This window comes from Pteropus medius, unplaced genomic scaffold (genome assembly GCF_902729225.1).
Source record: "Pteropus medius unplaced genomic scaffold, Ma_sr-lr_union100, whole genome shotgun sequence".
In the NCBI taxonomy this organism is placed as follows: Eukaryota; Metazoa; Chordata; class Mammalia; order Chiroptera; family Pteropodidae; genus Pteropus; species Pteropus medius.
The window spans coordinates 4135115-4156342 of NW_024345600.1; the positions used below are offsets into that span (position 1 = coordinate 4135115).

At 47.4% G+C, this 21228-nt stretch overlaps 2 protein-coding genes across 4 annotated transcripts; both read left to right on the top strand.

The window, feature by feature from the left end:
* Positions 1 to 6565: 6565 nt before the first annotated feature.
* Positions 6566 to 12746, top strand: LRRC23 (leucine rich repeat containing 23). 3 transcript variants are annotated; one of them, XM_039874212.1, is made up of 8 exons: positions 6566 to 6770; positions 7242 to 7417; positions 7507 to 7616; positions 8062 to 8315; positions 8949 to 9079; positions 9707 to 9843; positions 11418 to 11715; positions 12306 to 12652. In XM_039874212.1, exons 2-7 carry the CDS (start codon positions 7292 to 7294, stop codon positions 11689 to 11691), a joined length of 1032 nt encoding a protein of 343 aa, XP_039730146.1. In that variant the 5' UTR covers positions 6566 to 6770; positions 7242 to 7291; the 3' UTR covers positions 11692 to 11715; positions 12306 to 12652. The 3 variants fall into 3 exon arrangements, with proteins under 3 accessions (XP_039730146.1, XP_039730145.1, XP_039730147.1); XM_039874211.1 differs by having other exon boundaries at positions 11418 to 12649; XM_039874213.1 differs by lacking the exons at positions 6566 to 6770; positions 7507 to 7616 and having other exon boundaries at positions 6796 to 7417; positions 11418 to 12746.
* ENO2 (enolase 2) lies at positions 12738 to 20685 on the top strand. The gene is made up of 12 exons (XM_039874210.1): positions 12738 to 13051; positions 14191 to 14290; positions 15100 to 15195; positions 15347 to 15405; positions 15702 to 15771; positions 16214 to 16347; positions 16570 to 16792; positions 17684 to 17881; positions 18657 to 18858; positions 19129 to 19237; positions 19396 to 19454; positions 19761 to 20685. The coding sequence occupies exons 2-12, from the start codon at positions 14206 to 14208 to the stop codon at positions 19828 to 19830; spliced, it is 1305 nt and encodes a 434-aa protein (XP_039730144.1). The 5' UTR covers positions 12738 to 13051; positions 14191 to 14205; the 3' UTR covers positions 19831 to 20685.
* Positions 20686 to 21228: the final 543 nt, after the last annotated feature.

The following is a 21228-nucleotide window of genomic DNA, read 5'->3' on the forward strand; positions in this document are numbered from 1 at the left end:
TCTCATTATTTTATTACATTTTTTTTTATTAGTTTGCTAGGACCGCCATATCTAAATACTAGACAGTTTTAACAACAGAAATTTATCATCTCAGGTCTGGAGGCAAGATATATTGGATATATTACTCTTCTCCACACCCTATGTCTATTCAGTTGCTGAGTTCTGTTGAACTTTCCTCTCCATCTCACTTTCTTACTCCAGGCCCTTACCATCCTCAGCTTCCTCTTCTTTCTGCTTCGAGTTTCTTTCGCCTGCAGTGAATCATATACCATATGTGTGTGTGTGTGTGTGTATATGTATATATACACTATATATACACATATATATACACATATATATACTTAATCTACATTTTCTATTTTAAGAACTTAACATCTTAAGATTTATTAAACTTCTCCACTTCTCTCTATCCAGTAGATAGACTATCTATTCTATTATTGGAACTAATAAGGTAACAGGATACATGATTTATATAGAAAAATCAATAGCTATGACAGTGTGATAGTAAAGCAGAAATAGCCAGACATATATAGATCAATGGAAAATAATAGTCCAGAAAGTATATGTATATATGAATGATAAAGATGACATTTCAAATCAGTAGGGAAGAAGGACTAATTAACAAATGCTGTTGAGAAAATCAGCTTCCCTTTTGGTAAAATGTTAGATCCCTACCTCACACTATATACAAAAGTTATTTCAGATGAATTAAAGACTAATACACACACACACACACACACACACACACACACACACACACACACCCCAGGAGAATATATGAGAAGATATTTTCAGAACCTTAGGGATGAGAAAGGCTTTTCTAAACCAGACACACATTCAGAAGCCTTATAGAAGAGACTGAGTTTAGAGTGTACACAAATGTCAAATTTCTGTAAAGTGACACTATAACAAAGTGAAAAGACAAACTAGAAAAATATTTTCAGCATGTATAAAGACAAAAAGTGTTATTTGTGTGGTGGTTTTAAAATGTGCCTACAAATCATTTCATCCTTTCAAGAGGAGGAGTCTAATCCTCCTCCACTTGAGTGTGGGCTGGATTCAATAACTAGCTCCTAAAGAATAGAATAAAATGGAAGTGATGGTGTGTGACTTTGGAGACTTAAGGCATAAAAACCACAGTGACTTCTATCTTGGTCTCTTTTTCTCTTGGATCACTTGTTCTGGGAAAGCCAGCTGCCAAGTTGTGAAGACACTCAGGCAGCCCTATAGAGAAGCCCAGATGGTAAGGATCTGTCTTGCCAACAACCAGTCTAGTGGTTGTCTTGGAGAAAAATCCTCCAGCCCTGGTCAAGCCTTCAGATAACTGTAGCCTCAGCCGACAGTTCTGTAATCCAGCTAGGCCACTCTTGGATTCTTGATTCACAGAAACTGACAATAAGTGTTGTTTTAAGATACTAAATTTTGAGATGATTTGTTATAATCAGTTAAGAATTGTATTTGGCTACAACGCGGATCCTCAAAACCAGTGGCTTAACCAGTTTTTCTCTCTTATATAAAATAAGCCTGGAGATAGGCAGTTAGGATTGAGATGAAAGCTTCATGATATTTTCAATATTGTTCGCTGCTCTCCACTTTTGTTCTGATATCCTACCACGTGGCTTATATTCTCTGGGTTATCTCATGGTCCCATGCTGTTACTGGAACTCCAGCTATCCCATTTCTGTTTTAGATAGGGAGAGGAAGGGGAGGAGGAAAAAGGAAATTTCTAGAAAATTCACTCAATGGCTTTCACTAATATGTCACTGACCTATTAGCAATGGAGGCTGAGAAATGTTTTTTAGCTGGGCACAATGTTGCCTCAATATTATAAAAGTTCTGTTAGTTCAACAATGAGAAGACAAAACCCAATTTAAAAAAAGGCAAAAAGTCTAAATAGATAGTTCTCCAAAGAAGATACACAAATGGCCAATAAACACGTAAAAAGATAATCAACATCTTTAGCCATCAGAAAAAAAGGAAATCAAAACCTTGATAAATACCACTTCACATCCACTAGATGGCTACACAGATAATAACAAATGTTAGCCAGAATGTGGAGAAAGAATCCTCAGACACTGCTGGTGGAAACGTAAAATGGTGCAGACACGCTGGAAAACAATTTGGTAATTTCCCAAAAGATTAAATATACAGTTACCATATGACCCAGCAATTCCACTCCTTACAATTCCACTTGCAAGGAAAAATTGCCAATAAACTAAGCTGAAATGTCCGAGGTAAGTTTTATTCATAATAGATTTTCAAATGAAAATAATTTCCTATGGGGTTTTGCATATAGTATTTCAGGCTCCTAGCAAAATGTCTGGTACATAGTAAGTGCTCAATGTGTATAGTTAAATAAATGAACGGATATTTAGATACTGTAAATATTTTAGAATAAAATTTCCATAGTCTTCATTATAGCAAAGAATTCAATGTTTTGATACTAAAAGTGTTATTTTTGTATTGATACGAACTGCTTATGTAATCAAAATAAATGAAAACATATGGTTACACAAAAATTTGTACAAAAATGTTCATAACAGCGTTATTCATAATAGCCGAAGAATGAAAACAACCCAAATGTCCATGAAGTGATAAATAAAATGTAATATAAACCATAAAATGTAATATTGCTCAGCAACTAAAAGAGATGAAGTACTGACATGTGTTATAACACACATGAAACTTGAAAACATAATGCTAAGTGAAAGAAACCAGCCACAAAGGAACACATGTTGTATGACTTCATTTATATAAAAGTGCAAAATAGGCAAATCTATAGAAACAGAGAGGAGATTAGTGGTTGTCAGGGGTGTGGGTGGATAGGAGAATTGGGAGGTAATGGATCAGCGGTAGAGGATTTCTTTTTGGGGTAATGAAAGAGTTCTAAAATAGATTATGGTGATGGTTGCACAACTCCGAATATACTAAAAGCCATTGAATTGTACATTTTAAATGGCTGAATTTTATACTGTGTGAATTACGTTATAAAGGTGTTTAAAAACAGTTCTGTTAGGGAGAAGGGAAAAATGAATATTAGGTAGGCACTGGTGGTTTCCGCCACAGTTAATATCTAAAGAGCTCTTATGAATCAATTTAAAAAATTAATGACTTAGCAGACACATCCAATAGGATATGAATAGGCATTTTGTTAAATACAAATACACATAAAGAGAACAATCTCACCGATAATCAAAAATGCCAGTTAAAATAATAACATATCTATTTTTCAACCTATTATAATTGGGAAAGTTAAGTATATATATACCCTTTGAACCAAAAATTGCCCTTTCTAAGACTGTATCCCACAGAGCCATGTTACTCAAAGTGTGGTACATAGACAAGCAGCATTGGCATCACTTGTGGGGTCAGAATCTACGTTTTAATGTACATTTTAATTGCCTGATTCACATTAAAATTTGAGAAGTACTACTATAGAATACTCATGCAGAAGAGTAAGGATATATCTATGAGGATTTTTATTGCAGCGTTGTTTATAATGTGGACAATTTTTTAAGTTAATATCCATCAATAGGGAAGTTTAAAGGTTACCATATAGCCATATAATAGAAGACTAGACAACTATCAAAAAAGAGGTAGATTTATGCTTAGTGATATGAAAGATGTCCAAGACATATTACTAAATTGATGCAGAAAAGGGCACATTTCCTCCGAGTTGGTGGAGGCAGACCAAGCCCTGCACCAAGAGGAGAAGAGAGTCCTTTGGCAGAGAGTATAGAAAGGAATCAACACATGCGCCAAAGTTAGAGTCCAAAGGAAAACTTATTAGAAAAGGGGTAACACCCACAGAGTGTGGTCACCTCTCAGAGGCAGAGAGTGAGAGGGACAGTGAGAGGGACCCTGAGTATTCAGGGAATTCAGTTTATACATCATTCTTTAGTTCCCGTTTCCTTTGATATGCGCATGTAGTGAGGAAGGGGAAGGGGAAGAGTATGTAGCCTGAAAGGCCTGCTGGCGGTTCCCAGCCTTTAATCCATAGGTTCCCCATGGTTTTAGACATAGGGAATGAACGATTTATTTGTGTAGGGCAGACACTTAAAGACTCTATTGTTCCTGTTTCCCCTTCTACAGGTGCGGGAAATGGTTTGCTAACAATCCCAGTAGAAATCTTCCTTTGTTCTGAAGGTGTCCTCCAGGCCTGGCTGCAGGGCTGATCAGCATGTTGCAGTCTCTGAATGTAGCTTGATCAACATTTTTAATTCTCTTGCCTTCTCCCTACATTAAAATGACAATAATCCAGTTGATGAACAGTATGTATGACTGATGCCACTTTTATTTTTTAAAAAATCTATATCTTTATTAATAAATGAAAATGGTGCTGAGGGAGATCATGGACTTTTATGTTCCTCTTATACACTTCTCTATAATTTGCATTATTATTTTAATTACCTATTACTTTTATAATTGAAGGAGATTTTATCTAGACCAGCCACTGGGGCATGGATGTCATCAAGGAGGATGATGGAGTGTCTAGCTCTCCTTACACAGTGCAGATTCAGTCCTTGTCAATGAAACACAAAATAACACCTTGATGGCTCCTAATAGCTTTTGGGATAAGTCAGGATTTCTTACTGTGCTGCAGCTCTGCTGCTCCCGCCTCATCCCTCTAAGTGCACCTGCTGTTAAGGCCAACAGAACTACCTGTTTTCCTTGCACAGGCATTGAGCTCTTTCTCCTCCAGGTCTTACCAAAAGTGTTTCCTCTGTCTGGACGCTCTGCCCTGAATATATGGTATTATGTATACACATGCACTATAAAATTATCCCCTGACACTCAGTAAAAGCTCTGTAAGTATTGGATATCATTATTATAACATCTGTCTCATTATATTGAATTACTGGTTTATTTAACTCCGTCACTGGACTGTAAGCCCCCTGAAGACAGGGATGGTGTTTTACTGTCCTTGAGTGCGTCAGGCACAGCCTACCGGAGTTACTGCTTGACAAAAGTATGCTAAATGATACCTCCCTAATCCTTATGTCACATTTTTTTTTCTTCCCACCTACTGCGTCTTCCTCTTTCTTCTGAGCCCAGGAAAATCACATCCTTTCCCTTTGACTCCATCACACCACATGGATTATTCCCTTCTCCACACTCCAATAATACAATAACTTTCATTTGCATAGCACTCCTAACCCTTCAGAGTGCTTTCATATTTAATCTTTCTTATTCCTTACAACAACCCCAGTACTGAGAAACCAGACAAAGGGTAGGGAGGGGCAGGGAGATGTTTCCTGAGGGTCAACTAAATGCAAGGCAATTTACGATGTCTCTTTTAACCTTCTAACAATCCTTCATGGTGGATATTTTTATCCCCATTTCACGAATGTTAAAACTAAACCTCTGTAAAATCATAAAACCTGCTGAGGAACACACAACTATTAAGTGGGAGAGTCAGATTTGAACCTGATGTCTCTGACTTTAAAACTCCTGCTAGTTTCATAACACCAAGTGAACAGATTTGTCTATTACCTATGTTACCCGAGCTACACAAAGCAAGAGGATTGATTTCCTGATTTCCCTCCAGCCCACCACATCTTCCACTGGACCACTTTGCCTGTTATATAAAGTCTGTAATGCATGATTTAACAATTAATCACGTGATATCTTACCTTGTTGCCTAATTGTTTTATTTATATTAGATTCTACAAGATTGGTGATCTCTCCCTTTCCCCAGGCAGGAATTGTGTCATTAACTTCCCTGAGTCTTAGTTTCCTCTTCTTTCACATGTCTATCTCACAGGACTTGTGTGGAGATTAAATAACACTTGTAAAGGCATCTTACATAATGTTCAGCCCAAACTCTCCAAAAACATTTGTTGCATTTGAACCTCTCTCTCTTCATGTCCTTCAACAAGTCACAAAGGCCTGAGTGCCTGGGTTTGGCTGTATCAGTTCTTGTTGATTATTCATATAACAACGTTGGGTGAGGAGTATTTTAGTGGGCACATATTGGATTTTCTTCCCAAAAGGTTTGCATCAAATCAGTCCAAGACATGAGGAGTGAAACGCTCCCAAACTGAGTTTAGCCGTCTGTACAGCGGTTTAGCATAGATTAGATTTATTCTCAATCCCTGGCAGTTGGTATAGTTAAGCCTATTTTACAGATGAGAAAGTGGAATCTTAAGTTGCTACTAAAGTGCAGATCTGTCAAGAGTCCAACTCAGATCTTAAAATACCTTGGGCCTGGACTTTCACTTCAAAGCTCTACCTGAAAATAACAAATGGGCGGGACCTATGCAACGGGAAGGATGGGGGGAGGGGGCGGTAACCAGACCACTTACTTTGGCATTTTTGCTCGTCTTCCTAGCCTTTTGCTTCAGGGGTTGAGTGTCTCTTGAATTCACAATACTTTGTATTAAGGATGTCCCGTCCCTTTAAGGTCTCAGGTGACGTAATGGACAGCCCTGCCTCCTCTTCCTCCCTGGTGCATATTTCTAAGCCCCGCCCACTGTTTTATTCCATCGGCCAATTAACGCCCCTCATCCGGGTTTCTGGTATTGAGAAAGTGGATTTGTAACCTGTCGACTACTGATGCAGTCCAGTTAGCCCACAGCTCTTCTCTTAACGGTTGTCAACTGCAAAGTAAAGTGCCCCGCCTCCCGTTGCCATAACAACAGTACACAACGCCTCCTTCCCTCTTGCCCCTCTTCCAAAACAATCCTTCCCTCTCCGTGCTAAGACCCTCTTCGGAATCGCTTCTTGTTGAGCAGAACCAGAGTCCTCGCCCCTTTGCGAAGGAGAATTAGGTAGGAGGATTAGAGACTGAGTCAGGCTGGTGTTCCAGAGGGGACAGGAAAATGGGGCTCAGCTGGGTGGGTGAGTTAGAAGAAATAAGCAGGGGTTAGGGATGAAAAGGAGAGGGGAGGGAAGGGGTCGGTAAGGAAGATTGGAGAAGGACGAGGACATAGCTTAAGGTGGAGGTGGGAAGAACTGCGGAGAGGGGTATCCAGAAGGCAGGGAGATGGAGCTGCTGGAGGAGAGTGGGAGCCACTGTGAAGGGCAGGAAAGGTCTCAGGGATCTGGGAAGGCATCCTGAAAAGAGAGGGGTTCTTGGTGGGAAGTATGAAGTGGAGGTTGAGAGTCAAAATGAGATGTCACAGGGATGAGGAAAGAAGTATAGTTGGGAAGAGATCCGGATAGTGAGAGGGGTAGTACTCCATCATTGAAGGTAAGGAAGTTGAGGGTTGGTAGATGCTGAAGAGACCCTTCTTTCTCAGGACGAGGACTCAGTCTGATCTGACTTCAGAGCCTTCAGCAAGAAAGAAAGATGTCAGATGAAGATGATCTGGAAGATTTTGAGCCAGACCAGGATGATCTGGAAAAGGAAGATGATGAGAAGGAGACGGAAGAGGGGGAGGATGACAGGAAAGAGATGGAAGACTTCTCTGAGGAAGTGAGAGCTTGGAAATGAAGGGAGGAGTCCTAGGGCTAAGGGGTAGGGTGGGACTCGAAAGAGATGCCTAATACCACTTCCTCCTGCAGTGGATGCCCAATCCCCTGACGGAGGACATGATGAAGGAAGGGCTTTCTTTGCTCTGTAAGACAGGCAGTGGATTAGCCCATGCTTATGTGAAGCTGGAGGTTAAAGAGAGGTGCGTTTATGGGGAGCCAGAAGAGTCCTGAGGTAGGGTCCAGTCTCCTTTCTCATCCTCATTCATGGGCGTTTCGGCTGAGAGTTTGGGTCTCTCTCATCCTGGGCCAGAGGGGAGGAAAGGATAGAATTTACTTTTCAGGAGCCCTGCAACTCCCTGCATCAGAGTTGGCCTGGGGATTAAAGGCTGTGAGGGTGAGTTGGAGGGATTCCTGCTGGACTCTCTTACTTATCCTTCAGAGTGTAAGATCTTGGCCCTACACAGACAGTAGGTCCTTGCCCACCATTAAGAACCCACCTACCTTCTCTTACCTCTCCTCGCCCCTCCCATCTGTCACCCATTCTTCTCCCCATCATAAGCCATCTCCATGTTGCCCTCTGCTTTAGCACCTTTGCCAGTCCTTGCTAGATTCTTAACCTTAACCATGGCCTCTGCCATTTCCTAGAGATCTGACAGACATCTACTTGCTGCGTTCCTACATCCATCTGCGCTATGTGGATGTTTCTGAGAACCACCTGACAGACTTGTCCCCACTCAATTACCTCACCCACCTGCTCTGGCTCAAGGCTGACAGCAACCGGCTGCGGAGTGTCCAGCTGAATGAACTGCCCTACCTGCAGATTGCCAATTTTGCCTATAACCAGATCACTGACACTGAGGGCATCTCTCATCCTCGTCTGGGCAGCCTGGATCTCAAAGGTGGGTCCTTAGGATGGGCTACACAAGCTTTTTTCCTTCCTAGCCTGGGGCCAATAGAAGTGGGCCATGTGGTCCTTAGCTATGCCACACAGCAATTTGCATTCATTCATTCATTCATTCATTCAAACACTCATTATGATTCATTATGGCAGTTCTGTGTGCTGGAGATATAGTGGTGAACAAAGAGTGTCCCTATTCTCATGTAGCTTACATTCTAGATGGGGAAGACATAAAGAATATAATAAAATCAGTAAGCAAATTTATACGGTGATTTAAAAGGAGATATGTACTATGGAAAAGTAGATCAGGGTAAAAGGAATGGGGGACACAGGTGGCAATTTCAAACAGGTTGGTTAGGACAAGCATCATTAAGAAGATGACATTTGAGCAAAGACTTGAGGGAGGACAGGTAGTTAGCCATGTGGATCACTGGGTGGTTGGACAAGTCCTTCAGGCCCTGGACTACCAGAGCACTTGCCCCAGGGCCCCAGAGGTGTTAAGTCTGGAACTGTCCTTCCTCATATCCACCTGGCATTAGAGGGAGAGGATGATACAGAGGCTGCCAAAATTCAGGCTCCATTGCTGAATATCTGGGGTGGCCCTTTGAGCTCCTGACACCCTCCTGCTCCTTAGGGAACAACATCCGCTTGGTGACAGGTCTGGACCCCCAAAAGCTGATCAGCCTGCACACACTGGAGCTTCGGGGGAACCAACTGGAAAGTACCCTTGGAATCAACCTTCCTAAGCTGAAGAACCTCTACCTGGTAGCTCATTGGGTCAGAGGGTGGTTCATGCAGGGAAGAGGGCACTAGCCCAGCGGCCAGGATGCTTAGCTTTTAGTGCTCCTAACTTTATCATCATCATAATAATTCGTATCGTTTATTGAGCCCTTACATGATGCCAGATGCTGTGGCAATGCAAAGTTAAAACAGACAAGGTGCTGATCGCTGAGAAGGGCTGATAATACATAATGTGGGTTAATACAGTTTGCTTTGATACATGTAGCAGAGTAATATGCCATAACTGAGGTACAGATATTAGGCTAAGAAGGTCACTTAAATGTTTAGTTATTTAGGCTCTTGAGTTGAATTCATTTTTCTGCTCTAGAGCAGTGGGGCTCTCAGACCTGGGGGTGGGTCAAAGCATTGCCTCCTTAATCAGTGGTGGTTTTGGTGGACTGAGCAGTCAGTAGGGGGTTACTGCTGACCTTTCTCTTAATTGGCAGCTTCTCCTTTGCTCTCTACACAGATCTCTACCCACCTCCACACCCCTCCTGCGCCCCTGCCACTTTGTCTCTTAGATTTCCTCTTTCGTTGCACCTCTTTCTGACTTGTCTTCCTTCTCTAACCCTTACCCCTCTCCCAATGAATCTACTGTATCCTGGGGTCTAGGCCCAGAACATGCTGAAGAAGGTGGAAGGCTTGGAGAACCTAAAGAATCTCACTACCTTGCATCTTCGAGATAACCACATTGAAACTCTGAGTGGCTTCTCCAAGGAAATGCAATCACTGCAATACCTCAACCTGAGGTATGCACCCTCTCCAGGCCCCTGACCAGGAGCAGCTTTTGACCATGTGTTCCCCACTGGCCCCAATCCCCAAATCCTAGCCCACTCCCAGATTCTCACCTCATCCTCTATCCTGATCCTCACTCCTCCTTTCCTTCTGCATTCAGTCGTAATTGCAACACTAAGATCTTCATATCCCGAAACTCCTGAATCCCCTTCCATTCAATCTATAGTTAATGAGAATGTGTTATGTGCCAGGCCTTTTGCTGTGTTTCAGGAACACCTAAAGGAATCAGTGATGGTCCCAGTTCTCAAAGAACTCAGTCTGGCTTCAACTCTCTTTTCTTGTCCCTATCCCATATAAGTTTCTACTTCCCTTCTTGGGGTCATTTCCTGGACCCCAATTCCCCTTCCCATTTCTTGCCTCTCTTCTCCTGAGCTCCACCTGTAGGGGTTGATCCCCTTACTGATGTGCTCAGATGTGAAGAGAGAATATTTGAAAGGAAATCTCTAGACAGGTGAGCAGTGGGGATCAGGGGGATTTTCTTTCAGTAACTCTTGTCTGATGGAGGATTTTATGCATGTTTAAGCAAAGATATAAGGAAACTGCCTTCTTAGTCAACAAGGCCAAATCCTCAATGGAATTGAGGCAATGGAAACAAAATCTCCAAGTAGGGAGAGGTGGTTGTACCTTGAACCTCAATTCCTGCCCTGACTCCTGAAGCCATCTCTTGCTAATTAGCTCTGCCACATTGGTTTGGTAGGGTAAAGAGGGTGCTGTTTTCCTGTTAATGGTCTAGACAGGGGTAGTGGACTCTTCTTAGTGGCTATTCACTGGGGATATTTGGAAGTAAGTGTAGTAGAGACCCGTTATCTCAATGACTGGGAGGTGCCTCTGGGACCAAAGATACTAAACCTCTTGCAATGCACAGGACAGTCCAGCACAAAGTGCATGTAGTGCTCTCAGTGAGAAACACTGCATGAGATTTAGCACCTCCATTGAAAAAAGGCAGAAAAAAATTAAACTTGATTTCATAAAGGCTTGAGGAAAGAATATGAAAATAACACAGAGTATACTACAATGAGGCACATTAGGAGATGAAACTTGTTCTTCAGGCTGGGAGGCCCCATCCCATCCCTACTTCTAGGTTCCTTTTTGTGGGGGAACACCAGCATAGCACCCACCATGTTGAGCTTCGATCCCCATTTCTTCTTCAGTGGCCCAGGTCCTAGCTTCTAACCTCTGATTAGGTGTCATTGTCACAGAAGTCTGTCCCTGCAAGGGAGGTTTCCCTCCCGCTCCGCAACTACAAGACAGTATTGTGACCTAACTTTGCTATTCCAAAAGGATGAATACGACACATTACAGAATAGAGTATGGCACTTAGGGATTCCTTGAAGGGCAGAAGGAAGACAGAAGTAGGGTTGGACAGCACCTCTGCAGCAAATCTGGCAATGCTTGGCAGGCCAATCACAGAGGCAGTGTTTCTAGGGAAACTGGAGCCCATGGGAGATTCCCCGAAGGGCCCCTTTCCTGATAGTTGGCCTCTAAAGCTCATTATTTCCCTGCGAACCCCTCCTGGCTGCATCAACAGGGGCAACATGATAACCAACCTTCAGGAGCTTGCCAAGCTTAAGGACCTGCCCAAGCTTCGAGCCTTGGTGCTACTGGACAACCCGTGTACAGATGAGAGCAACTACCGCCAGGAGGCTCTGGTGCAGATGGCACAGCTGGAACGTCTGGACAAGGACTTCTATGAGGATGATGATCGGGCTGAGGCTGAGGAGATTCGTCAGAGGATAAAGGAGGAGCAGGAGCAGGAGGCTGAGCCTGAGCATGACTCGGAAGTGGATCAGCCATCCATCTAGCAGCAGTTTTAGCCTTTGAGGATAGTAAGGAAGCTGGCAGGGGGGAGGAAGAGGAGGCCAAGGGCCTGGCAGATGACAGATGGGGGGAGAGAGAAGTTGCTATAGGAGGAGGTGGGTGAGGAGGGGATAAGGTAAGGGAAACTTTGGAGAGACTAGGGTTAGGAGTCAAGGTGTGTCTCGGGGTGAGGAGAGAGGACCAGAAGGGCCTAGGAGGAGCTGAGCAAAGGCTTAGGAGATACATCAGGAAGCCAGAAGAATAAGTGAAGAGAATTGGGATGAGATATTGGTGTGGGCTGGGTAGCGACATCTAACCTAGGGTGAAGATCAACTGGAAAGGTCTCGTCTGGGACATGGTGTTTGTAGGGAGTGGGGAGGTTGGTGGTGAATGCTGCTGGGCCTAAGAGAGAAGGCAAGAGAGGAAGATCCTGTGCTAAAGATCGGAAGCTAAAAATAACAGAACACAGGGATAGGGGGAAGAAAGGAGGGCAGGGTGAGGCAGAAAGAGACTGAGATGAGCCCAGGGAAGTACGGCAGCTGGGCGCCTCAAATGGGGCAGAGGCAGCTATGGGAAAGCAGGGGGACCCAGAGGGTTTACTTCCCTCCTGTTTCTCCAGGGGATCAAAGACACTTCCCAAAACCTGAGAAGATTCGGTTAGGGGAGCCATCACTAGCACACTTTGATCCGGAAGCAGAGGATGCCTTTTCTTTGCCCCAGACCTGGGGATTCATCACAGCCTGCGGGCCAGACTCTGGGTGGGCACCTGGGTAGGCCTGAACTCTGCCTGGAGCCTAACAACTGGGGCAGCCTTCATGAAGGCGGGTCTGGTGGGAGCCAGGCCTGAATGGGCCGAGAGGATGCTGGCAGAGTTGGCTGCAGAGGAGCTGCTGGGGAGGGCTGAGGTTTTAGGAACAGCTCTATTTTCTAATAAAGAGACATTTTGATACGCTTGTGTCTGACCCGGTTTGGGAGACACCGAGTCTCTCACAGGGTACCCTGGCTGTGCGGGCCTCAGGACTCAGATTACTTGGGTGAGGCTGCGCCTGTTTCTTTCCAGGAGGTCTGGACATAGGCAGGAGATTGCGTGGGCGCTGGGGGGGCCAGACTCCAGACCCTCTCCCATCACTCTGCTTCACCCCACCCACCCCCATCGGCACCCCACCCGCGCTCCTACGTGCGCCTCTGCCGGCGGCTCCTGACTCATCGGGGGCTCCGGGTCACATGCGCCCGCCCGGCCCTATCGGCGCCTCCTCTTGCCCGCCGCCTGGGAGCCGCATCCGCCGCCGCCGCCACTCCCGCTCTCTCTGCGCCGCCGCCGCCACTGCCGCCGCCGCCGCCACAGGCTGAGTCTGCAACCCCGAGGTGAAGCCCCGGCCGGGCCCTTGCTCCCCTCCGGCCCGTCCCCTGGCCGTCGCGCCCCCTCGGGGCTCCCCTGGCCCGCGCGCATCTCTCTCCCAGGAGCTGCGCACCTGCTCCATCACCCGCGCTTCCCCGCCCCCTCCTTCCCTGTCTTCTCGGAGCCAGGGAAGTGGATCTGTTCCTCTCGGTTTCTTTCTGTCGCCCCCTCCTCATTTGGGCGCCAGCCGTCTCCGCATCTATTTCTCTCTAGTCTTACCCTTCGCCCTGGCTGGCCCCTCTCCCCATGCCCTGCTTCGTCTCTGGTTCTGTCAACGTTAAGTTCGGGGTCTCCCCGGGCGTGCATTTTTATCCTGGTATGTTCCCTTGGCTTTGCATATGGGGATATGTCTTCTCTCACCCTTCCGCAGCATCCCTGAACTTCCTCTAGACTCCTCTTCCTCTCACTCCTCCTCGCCGCCCCTCTCGGCTGCCCCGAGAATTGGGAGGGAAGAAGGGGAGAATTTGTCTAGGGGCAGCGGGAGGACGGGCCCAGCCCTGCCTCTTTCCCTGGTCTCTCCTCCTTATCCCTCCCTGTTGCAACCCCCAGAGAATGAGGGCCTTTCCCAGGGCCCTCTCCCTGGACTTCTCTACGTACATCTCTCGGGAAGAAGAGGGACGTACATTTGGGAGAGAGATGGGGATCCTGGCGTGGGGGCTGGGTGTTAAGCTGGGGTGAGATGGGGGCTCTAGAGGAGAGGCCCCAGCTGCCCAGACCCCTCCAAAGAGAAAGGCAAGCAAGGCTGGCAGCCATGCCGCTCTGAGGAGGTCTGGGGGAACCAGACCTGGCGGCTGCCAAAGCTGCTGAGGGGGCGAGGGAACTACAGCCGGGCCCCTCCCTTCGCTGCGGAGTCCTCTCATCTCTTCGTCGGATCTTGCCCCGCCCCCCACTGCAGTGACCTCCCCTTCCTCACTGCATTGACCTTCTCCTCTCCCCAAGGTGGTGGTGGGGGGAATCCCTTCTGTAACTGAGGTTCGCAGCCTGCTCCTCCCCTCCCCCACTGCAGTAACCTCTTTCCCATCCCTCCTAGCCTCGGGCCCCTCCCACTGGTCTCAGGCTCCACCCCTCTAAGCCTCTTACCTTTCTCCTTTCCCTTCCACCCAAGGATATCCCAGCCATCATGTCCATAGAGAAGATATGGGCCCGGGAGATCCTGGACTCCCGTGGGAACCCCACGGTGGAGGTGGATCTGTACACTGCCAGAGGTACTGGACCTGCCTGGGCCTTCTCACAGCCCTCCTGCTGGGTGTTCCCTGCCCTTGGATGGGAAGCTTCCTCGATTCCTAGCAAGGAAGGGGTGCTGGGCCAGGCTCTCCCAAGCCTGGATTGTGAGAGGTTGGATCCTGTTGTCCAGAGGAGCCAAGATAGTCAGGTCTCCGTGTTTTAGTTTAGTGTAAGAAACATGCCCTGCCTCCGCATGTTTGTGTGTGCACCTGTGTATGTGCATATGAACGCATAGCTTCATTTCTCTGGGTTCCTACTAGGGCATGTAGGACCTCATTTGGGCAGAAGAGGAGGCCACTGCTTGTGTATCTGCCTCTGTGTTTGTGTGTGTATGTATTAGGGAGCAGTGTGTGTGTGTGGTGACAGGAGCCGTGTGTGTATAATGGAACCCCAGTGTGTGTATATTAAGAGTGTGGTGTGTGTGTGTATGTGTTAGGGGAGCATGTGTGTGTGTATTTGGAGCATCAGGTGTGTATAGGGGCAGGTATGTGTATATTAGGAGCAGTGTGTGTGTATGTGGAGCAGTGTATGTGTGTGTATTAGGAATCAGCATGTGTATTAGGAAGCAATGTGTGTGTGCATTAGGGACAGCCGTGTGTGTGTATTAGGAAGCCATGTGTGTGTGTGTGTGTGTGTGTGTGTGTGTGTGTGTGTGTGTGTGTGTGTGTATTGGGGAGCAGTGGAGGAGAAAGCTGGATATGGCAGGTAAGAGTTGAGAGCTAGAAGGCCGAGGCGATCCCTGGTCCCTGCAGTGTCCACTCTTCATCCTCACTCCATGTTCCTCTCCCAGGTCTTTTCCGGGCTGCGGTGCCCAGTGGAGCCTCCACTGGGATCTATGAGGCTCTGGAGTTAAGGGATGGGGACAAACAGCGTTACTTAGGCAAAGGTGAGGCCTCCTCTTTTTTCCAAGCTCTTCCGACCCTCGACTTATACTGCTATCTCGCACCAGACCCCAAGCCTCTTCCTGCATGCCTTTCTTTCCTTTTCCCTTCTTGCCTCTCCTGGTCTGACCCAGTCTGACCTCTGCCTCTCCCCAGGTGTCCTTAAGGCAGTGGACCACATCAACAACACCATCGCGCCAGCCCTCATCAGCTCAGTGAGGCTTGCTCTTTGCTGGGGGTGGCAGGACCAAGGGCCTGGAAGGAATCCTGGGTTAGGGGAGGAGGAAGAGGAGCAAGAAAGGCCTACTCCTTGGGAATCATGGTTACCGAGGGAAGGGTGGGGACATGACCCCTGCTCCTATGGGGGTTTAGGTCCCCTGATCCAGACAGGCCATTGTCACAGAAACCTGGTGGGACCCTGAGTAATGTGAGCCTGTGTGTGAATGGGGGGCCCTGTGCCTTAGGGCCAGACCTCTATCCTGGCTCTGGGTGATGGTGGCTCTGCCCACAGGGTCTCTCTGTGGTGGAGCAGGAGAAGCTGGACAACCTGATGTTGGAGTTGGATGGGACTGAGAACAAGTGTAAGCAGGGGTTGGGACATGTGGAGCAGAAAGAGAACTGAAGGGGCCAGCACTAGGGAGGCTTCCTGAGGAAAGACTGTCAGAGGACTAGCCTTTCTTCCATCCTTCCCCCAAAGCCAGAGCGGGAACAGATGAGTTTAACTGCAGTGGGGGAGTGACATTAGACAGAGGAAAAACTTCTTTGCAGTACAAAGAGAAAGGAGTAGGCATGAGATAGTCTGGTCTTGGGCTGTTTAGAAATAGGTGCAGCTCTCTGCCCTTTCCACTCATCCCCTCCCCACCTCTATGTCCCCTGCTATTTCAGGAGAGAATAGATGAGATGTTGCTGGAGAGGAGAGGGAGGAAGAGGTCTCCTTTACAGGCTTTGGAGAGTATAGATAGAGGCAAGGGCTAGAATGAGAAGGGGACATTTTTGCTCAGTGCCTTTCTCTGTAATCTCTAGCCAAGTTTGGGGCCAATGCTATCCTGGGTGTGTCCCTGGCCGTGTGTAAGGCAGGGGCAGCCGAGCGGGAATTGCCCCTATATCGCCACATTGCTCAGCTGGCGGGGAACTCAGACCTCATCCTGCCTGTGCCGGTGAGCACTGCACCATGGCTGTGCCTCTTCCAGGGGCGGGGGCAAGGGGAGCATGAAACCTCATGAAGACTGATGGGAAGGGGAATCCGGGCAGTTAAAGAGAAAGCCTGGGGATATGTGATTTGGAGTCTGGGAAGCTGGGGGAAGTTTGTGATCTTGAATGAATACTCTCAGGAGCAGAAAGGAAGGTTCTCAGTGACTTTTCTATCCTGTGGCTCCCAGGCCTTCAATGTGATCAATGGTGGGTCTCATGCTGGGAATAAGCTGGCCATGCAAGAGTTTATGATCCTCCCGGTGGGCGCTGAAAGCTTTCGGGATGCCATGCGACTTGGGGCTGAAGTCTACCACACACTCAAGGGGGTCATCAAGGACAAATATGGCAAGGATGCCACCAACGTGGGAGATGAAGGTGGCTTTGCCCCCAATATCCTGGAGAACAGTGAAGGTGAGGCCTTCACTTTCTAAGTCTCATCCCATCCTGGGCCATCAGGATGGGCCACACACTTAAAGTCCTAAGGAGTACGGGTGGAGGAATATGGGTGGCCAATCCTTGACACCTGCTAGCTCCAACTGGTGTCAGTCCTTGGATTGGGTTCCAGAGGGCCTGCCGAATTCACATGCAGGACTAGGAAGACAGTCCTCTCTTGCCCAGCCAGATCTGTTAGGAACTATAAATTCTCACTGGAGCCCCTGGGAGTTCTGGGAGGTAGTCTAGGTGACCTGTGGGATCCATTCCTGCCTTAAACTCTGTAGGATTCTCAATTTGTTCAGATACACCAAACTCCATTGATTCCATTTCTAATCTACCCCATTCCCACCCCAACCTCTTAAGCCTCAAGAATCCCAAACTTTTCTTTGGAGAAACTGTACAGTGAATAGAAATGGTACATGTAGTAGCTGAGAGTTAAGGTTCTGAGGCCAAACTGCCTGCATGTGAACCTTGACTTGCAGAGTTACTGGCTGGTGATCTTCCTTCATTAAATTCTCCATGTTTGGTCTTATCTATAAAATGAGAATACTAATAACAGAGTCTACCTCATAGCATCCTTGTGAGGATTAAATGAAATATATGTGAAGTGCTTATGTGACATAGTTAGCCCTAAATAAATGACAGCTATTTAAAAAAACAAAACAACACACCATTATTAACAGAATTCCATTCCTCTGCCTTTCTGGAAGATGGCTTTCTCTTTCCAGACCTGGGGATAACCCCAACGAAAACCTTAACCAGATGCCTCCCCAGCAAGTCCTCCACCTCTGCTCTGAATTTCTTCATTTCCCTCACTCCTCCTTGCCCATCCTTTTTACTAATAATCTCACTGTGTTTCATCGCAAGCATTGGAGCTGGTGAAGGAAGCCATCGACAAGGCTGGCTACACGGAAAAGATTGTCATTGGCATGGATGTCGCTGCCTCAGAATTTTATCGCGATGGCAAATATGACTTGGATTTCAAGTCTCCTGCTGACCCTTCTCGATACATCACTGGGGACCAGCTGGGGTCCCTCTACCAGGACTTTGTCAGGGACTATCCTGGTGAGAGCAAGGAGGGTGTGGGAGAGAGGGCAGAGGGCAGGCAGGGATGTGTTGGGGCAACTCTGGACCGAGCAGGGTGCTGATTCAGGTGTCAGGTGGAGGTGTTCTAAGAAGAACCTGAGAACCAGGGTTGACGAAGCCTCCTGCAGAGCCTGGGTTTTGTATGTAGTGTAAATGTACAGGTACCTGTGATGAATCTATTCCATCTGCTTCAGATGCTGATTAAAGTCATGGGTTCTGATGCTACTGGGATAATGAGGAAGGCTTTGGAAGGAACTAGGGATGGTGAGAGAGTGACTGGACCTAGTGGAGAATTAGCACATTTCAGTATTTTCGATGGATAAAATCGTGGATGCTGAATGGGGCTGGAAGTGATGTGTGAATAGAACAGAAAGCTGATGAACTGAATTACCCTCTCTAAGTCTACCAAGGGCTTTTACCCTTGGATAGAGGCAGATGACTTCCATCTCCTGAGACAGAGTGAGAGAAAATAGAGGATTTTGACTAGTAATGACGAAGGGCTTCCTGGTAGTGAATATAGGAAAATGCAAAGATGGGTTGTGAGAAAGGTTCTAAGCCCTTGTTTTTTGAGAGGTTTTATGAATCAAAGTAAGAATCAGGGCAGGCTTATTTTGGCGGGGGAGTAGGGAGCAAGGATGAGCAGGCTCGATTAGCCAGGGGATCTAGTCATTTTAAGAAATCAAAGGGGGTGTTCTTACCTGATGCAGAGCCCCAAGGAGGATCAACAGCCCCTCCCCCACTGGCTTCCCTGCAGTAGTCTCCATTGAGGACCCCTTTGACCAGGATGATTGGGCTGCCTGGTCGAAGTTCACAGCCAATGTAGGGATCCAGATTGTGGGTGATGACCTGACAGTGACCAACCCAAAACGTATTGAGCGGGCAGTGGAGGAAAAGGCCTGCAATTGTCTGCTGCTCAAGGTCAACCAGATCGGTTCGGTCACTGAAGCCATCCAAGCGTGAGTGCCTCCTGGTTCTCTTTTGCTCAGACTCTGTTTCTCAGGACCCATCTTGAAGGGGCTGTAAGCCTAATCCTGCCCACAGATGCTGAAGAGAGCAGGGAACCTGGAGTCAGCTTCATAGCTCTCAGTTCTGCTCCCTCCATCTCTGATTTTCTGTCCCTTCCCAGATAGCATCCCTCCAGATTTTTTAACATAGACCAGTGTTGGGGCTGGGAAGAGAGTGCCCAGCGTGAGGGTCTGGGGGTCAGTGCTGGTGTATGGATACAGGTGCAAGCTGGCTCAGGAGAATGGCTGGGGGGTCATGGTGAGTCATCGCTCGGGAGAGACTGAGGACACGTTCATCGCGGATCTGGTGGTGGGGCTGTGCACAGGCCAGGTGAGTGCAAGGACCTTTGTGGAATGAATGCATTCTCGGCTCAGGTGGGTCCCTCCTCCCAGATGTTTGAGGGTGTCGGGAATTTCAAGGGAGTGTAAGTTTCCTTTCAAGGAAGGAAGGGGCAGCCACTGAGCTGCCTATCTTTTGGCATGTTTCAGATCAAGACTGGTGCCCCATGCCGTTCTGAGCGTCTGGCTAAGTACAACCAGCTCATGAGGTAAGGGAACCTGGAGAATGGGAGCCCAGGGCTCAGAGGGTTAAAAGCTCTATTTGTTCGCCCTTCCATTTCCAATGCCCAGGGCCTGGAGAACAGTAGATATACAGAAAAGATTTGGTTTTGAAAGATGGGTTGACTGATAGATGGATCCCACAGGTTATGTGAGAGAGCCAGGGAATGCCCACATTTGGGGCAGGACACAGGAGCAGATGGTGTGAGGGGCTTGGAGGCTTCTCTTTCTTCCTGGAAAGAGAAGCGGGATTCCCCTGGTTCCTTGACTTTTCCTTTCTGGCTCATCTCTTTCAGAATTGAAGAAGAGCTGGGGGATGAAGCTCGCTTCGCTGGACACAATTTCCGCAATCCCAGTGTGCTGTGATCCCTCTACTTGCCTGAGACTTGGATCCCCCTCCCATCCTCCTGGAACCCCTTCCTGTCCTGCTCTGTGATATTTCACCCCAGACACCCTGGCTGACCTGCTGCACTGCTCCTGGGCTTGTCTCTCTCCTGCTCTCTCTGCTCTTCCTCTCTGGGTTCCACACACTCCACTTCTTTCTTATTCTTTCTCCTCAAAGACTGGTCCATGGGACTGATGATTATAAGGGGTCCATGGAAGAATGATCAGGGTCTGTGATGGGAGAATCAGGGTTGGTCGTTGAGGTCTTTAGAGAGGGGCCATGTGTCACTTGTGCTTTGTTCTGGTTCTGTGTGTTTTCTGTGTTGCATATGAGCCAGGCACTGCATGGTGCTGAGGTGGTGGAGAATGCTGGCTGTGTGGTCATGCCTGGCATAAGGCTTTAGTGTGCTATTTATTTATTTTTTGTTTATTTGTTTATTTATTTCCCATCCATCCCGTTAATTAATCATTTCCCCATAACTCCAGGGCCAAAAACTGGTCTGACTGGAGGGTACTATGTGTCTGCATTTCATGTGGCTGTAGATTCTGAGATGGCTTGGGGTGGGAGGTCTTGCTGGAATGCAAAGGGTAAGAGAAAAGGGCCTTGCAGGCAGTTCCTTTGTATGTACCAATCCCTTCACAGAAGTCTGGCTCTGGCCAGAGGTGGGGCTGTGCTCCTGGGGGCTCTTCCCTGAGAACTCTCCCCAGCCCTAGCTTTCCTATTCTTCCTCCAGCTGCACCAGAGCAAATGTCTCACTCCCCCATGCCATGTTCCACAGTTGCCGCCACCTCTGTGGCGTTGAAATGAGCACCACCATTAAAGTCTGAATCAGTGCATTCTTGTGTCTGAGGAGTCCTGCTGTAGTCCATATGAGGGGAGAGAAGATGGAGCACCGAGAAGGAAGTTGGTGAAACTAGATAGCAGAGTTGGGGAGAACATAAAAGGAAGAAGACAAGCAGAACAAATATGGCCAAGATGACATTGCCTCCCTCACCCTGGCCAGGTGGGGTCCATGTTGCCCCTGCCTTCTCAGCAGCAAGCCTGGCCCCAGGACCCAGGCGAATTAAGGGTTCTTAAGCTGGGGTCCAAGAATTCCTAAAATTATCAAAAATTCTGTGTGTGTGTGCATTTTTGAGGAAAGGAGTGTTTTCAGATTCCCAAAGGGCTTTGACCAAAGAAGAGAATGGAGCAGGTCCTGTACTGGGCTTCTCCCAAACAAAATCCTGGCTGCTTCTGGGACGGAGCTGCATTGCATGGCCATCACCCCCTGCAAGACGGGGAACGGGGGAGGAAGAATGGTACAAGGGGGTGTAGAGGAAACAGTCTTCCAGTAAACCGGAGATTCAGGACCTGAAGTGCTCAACAGGACCCCTTGCCGG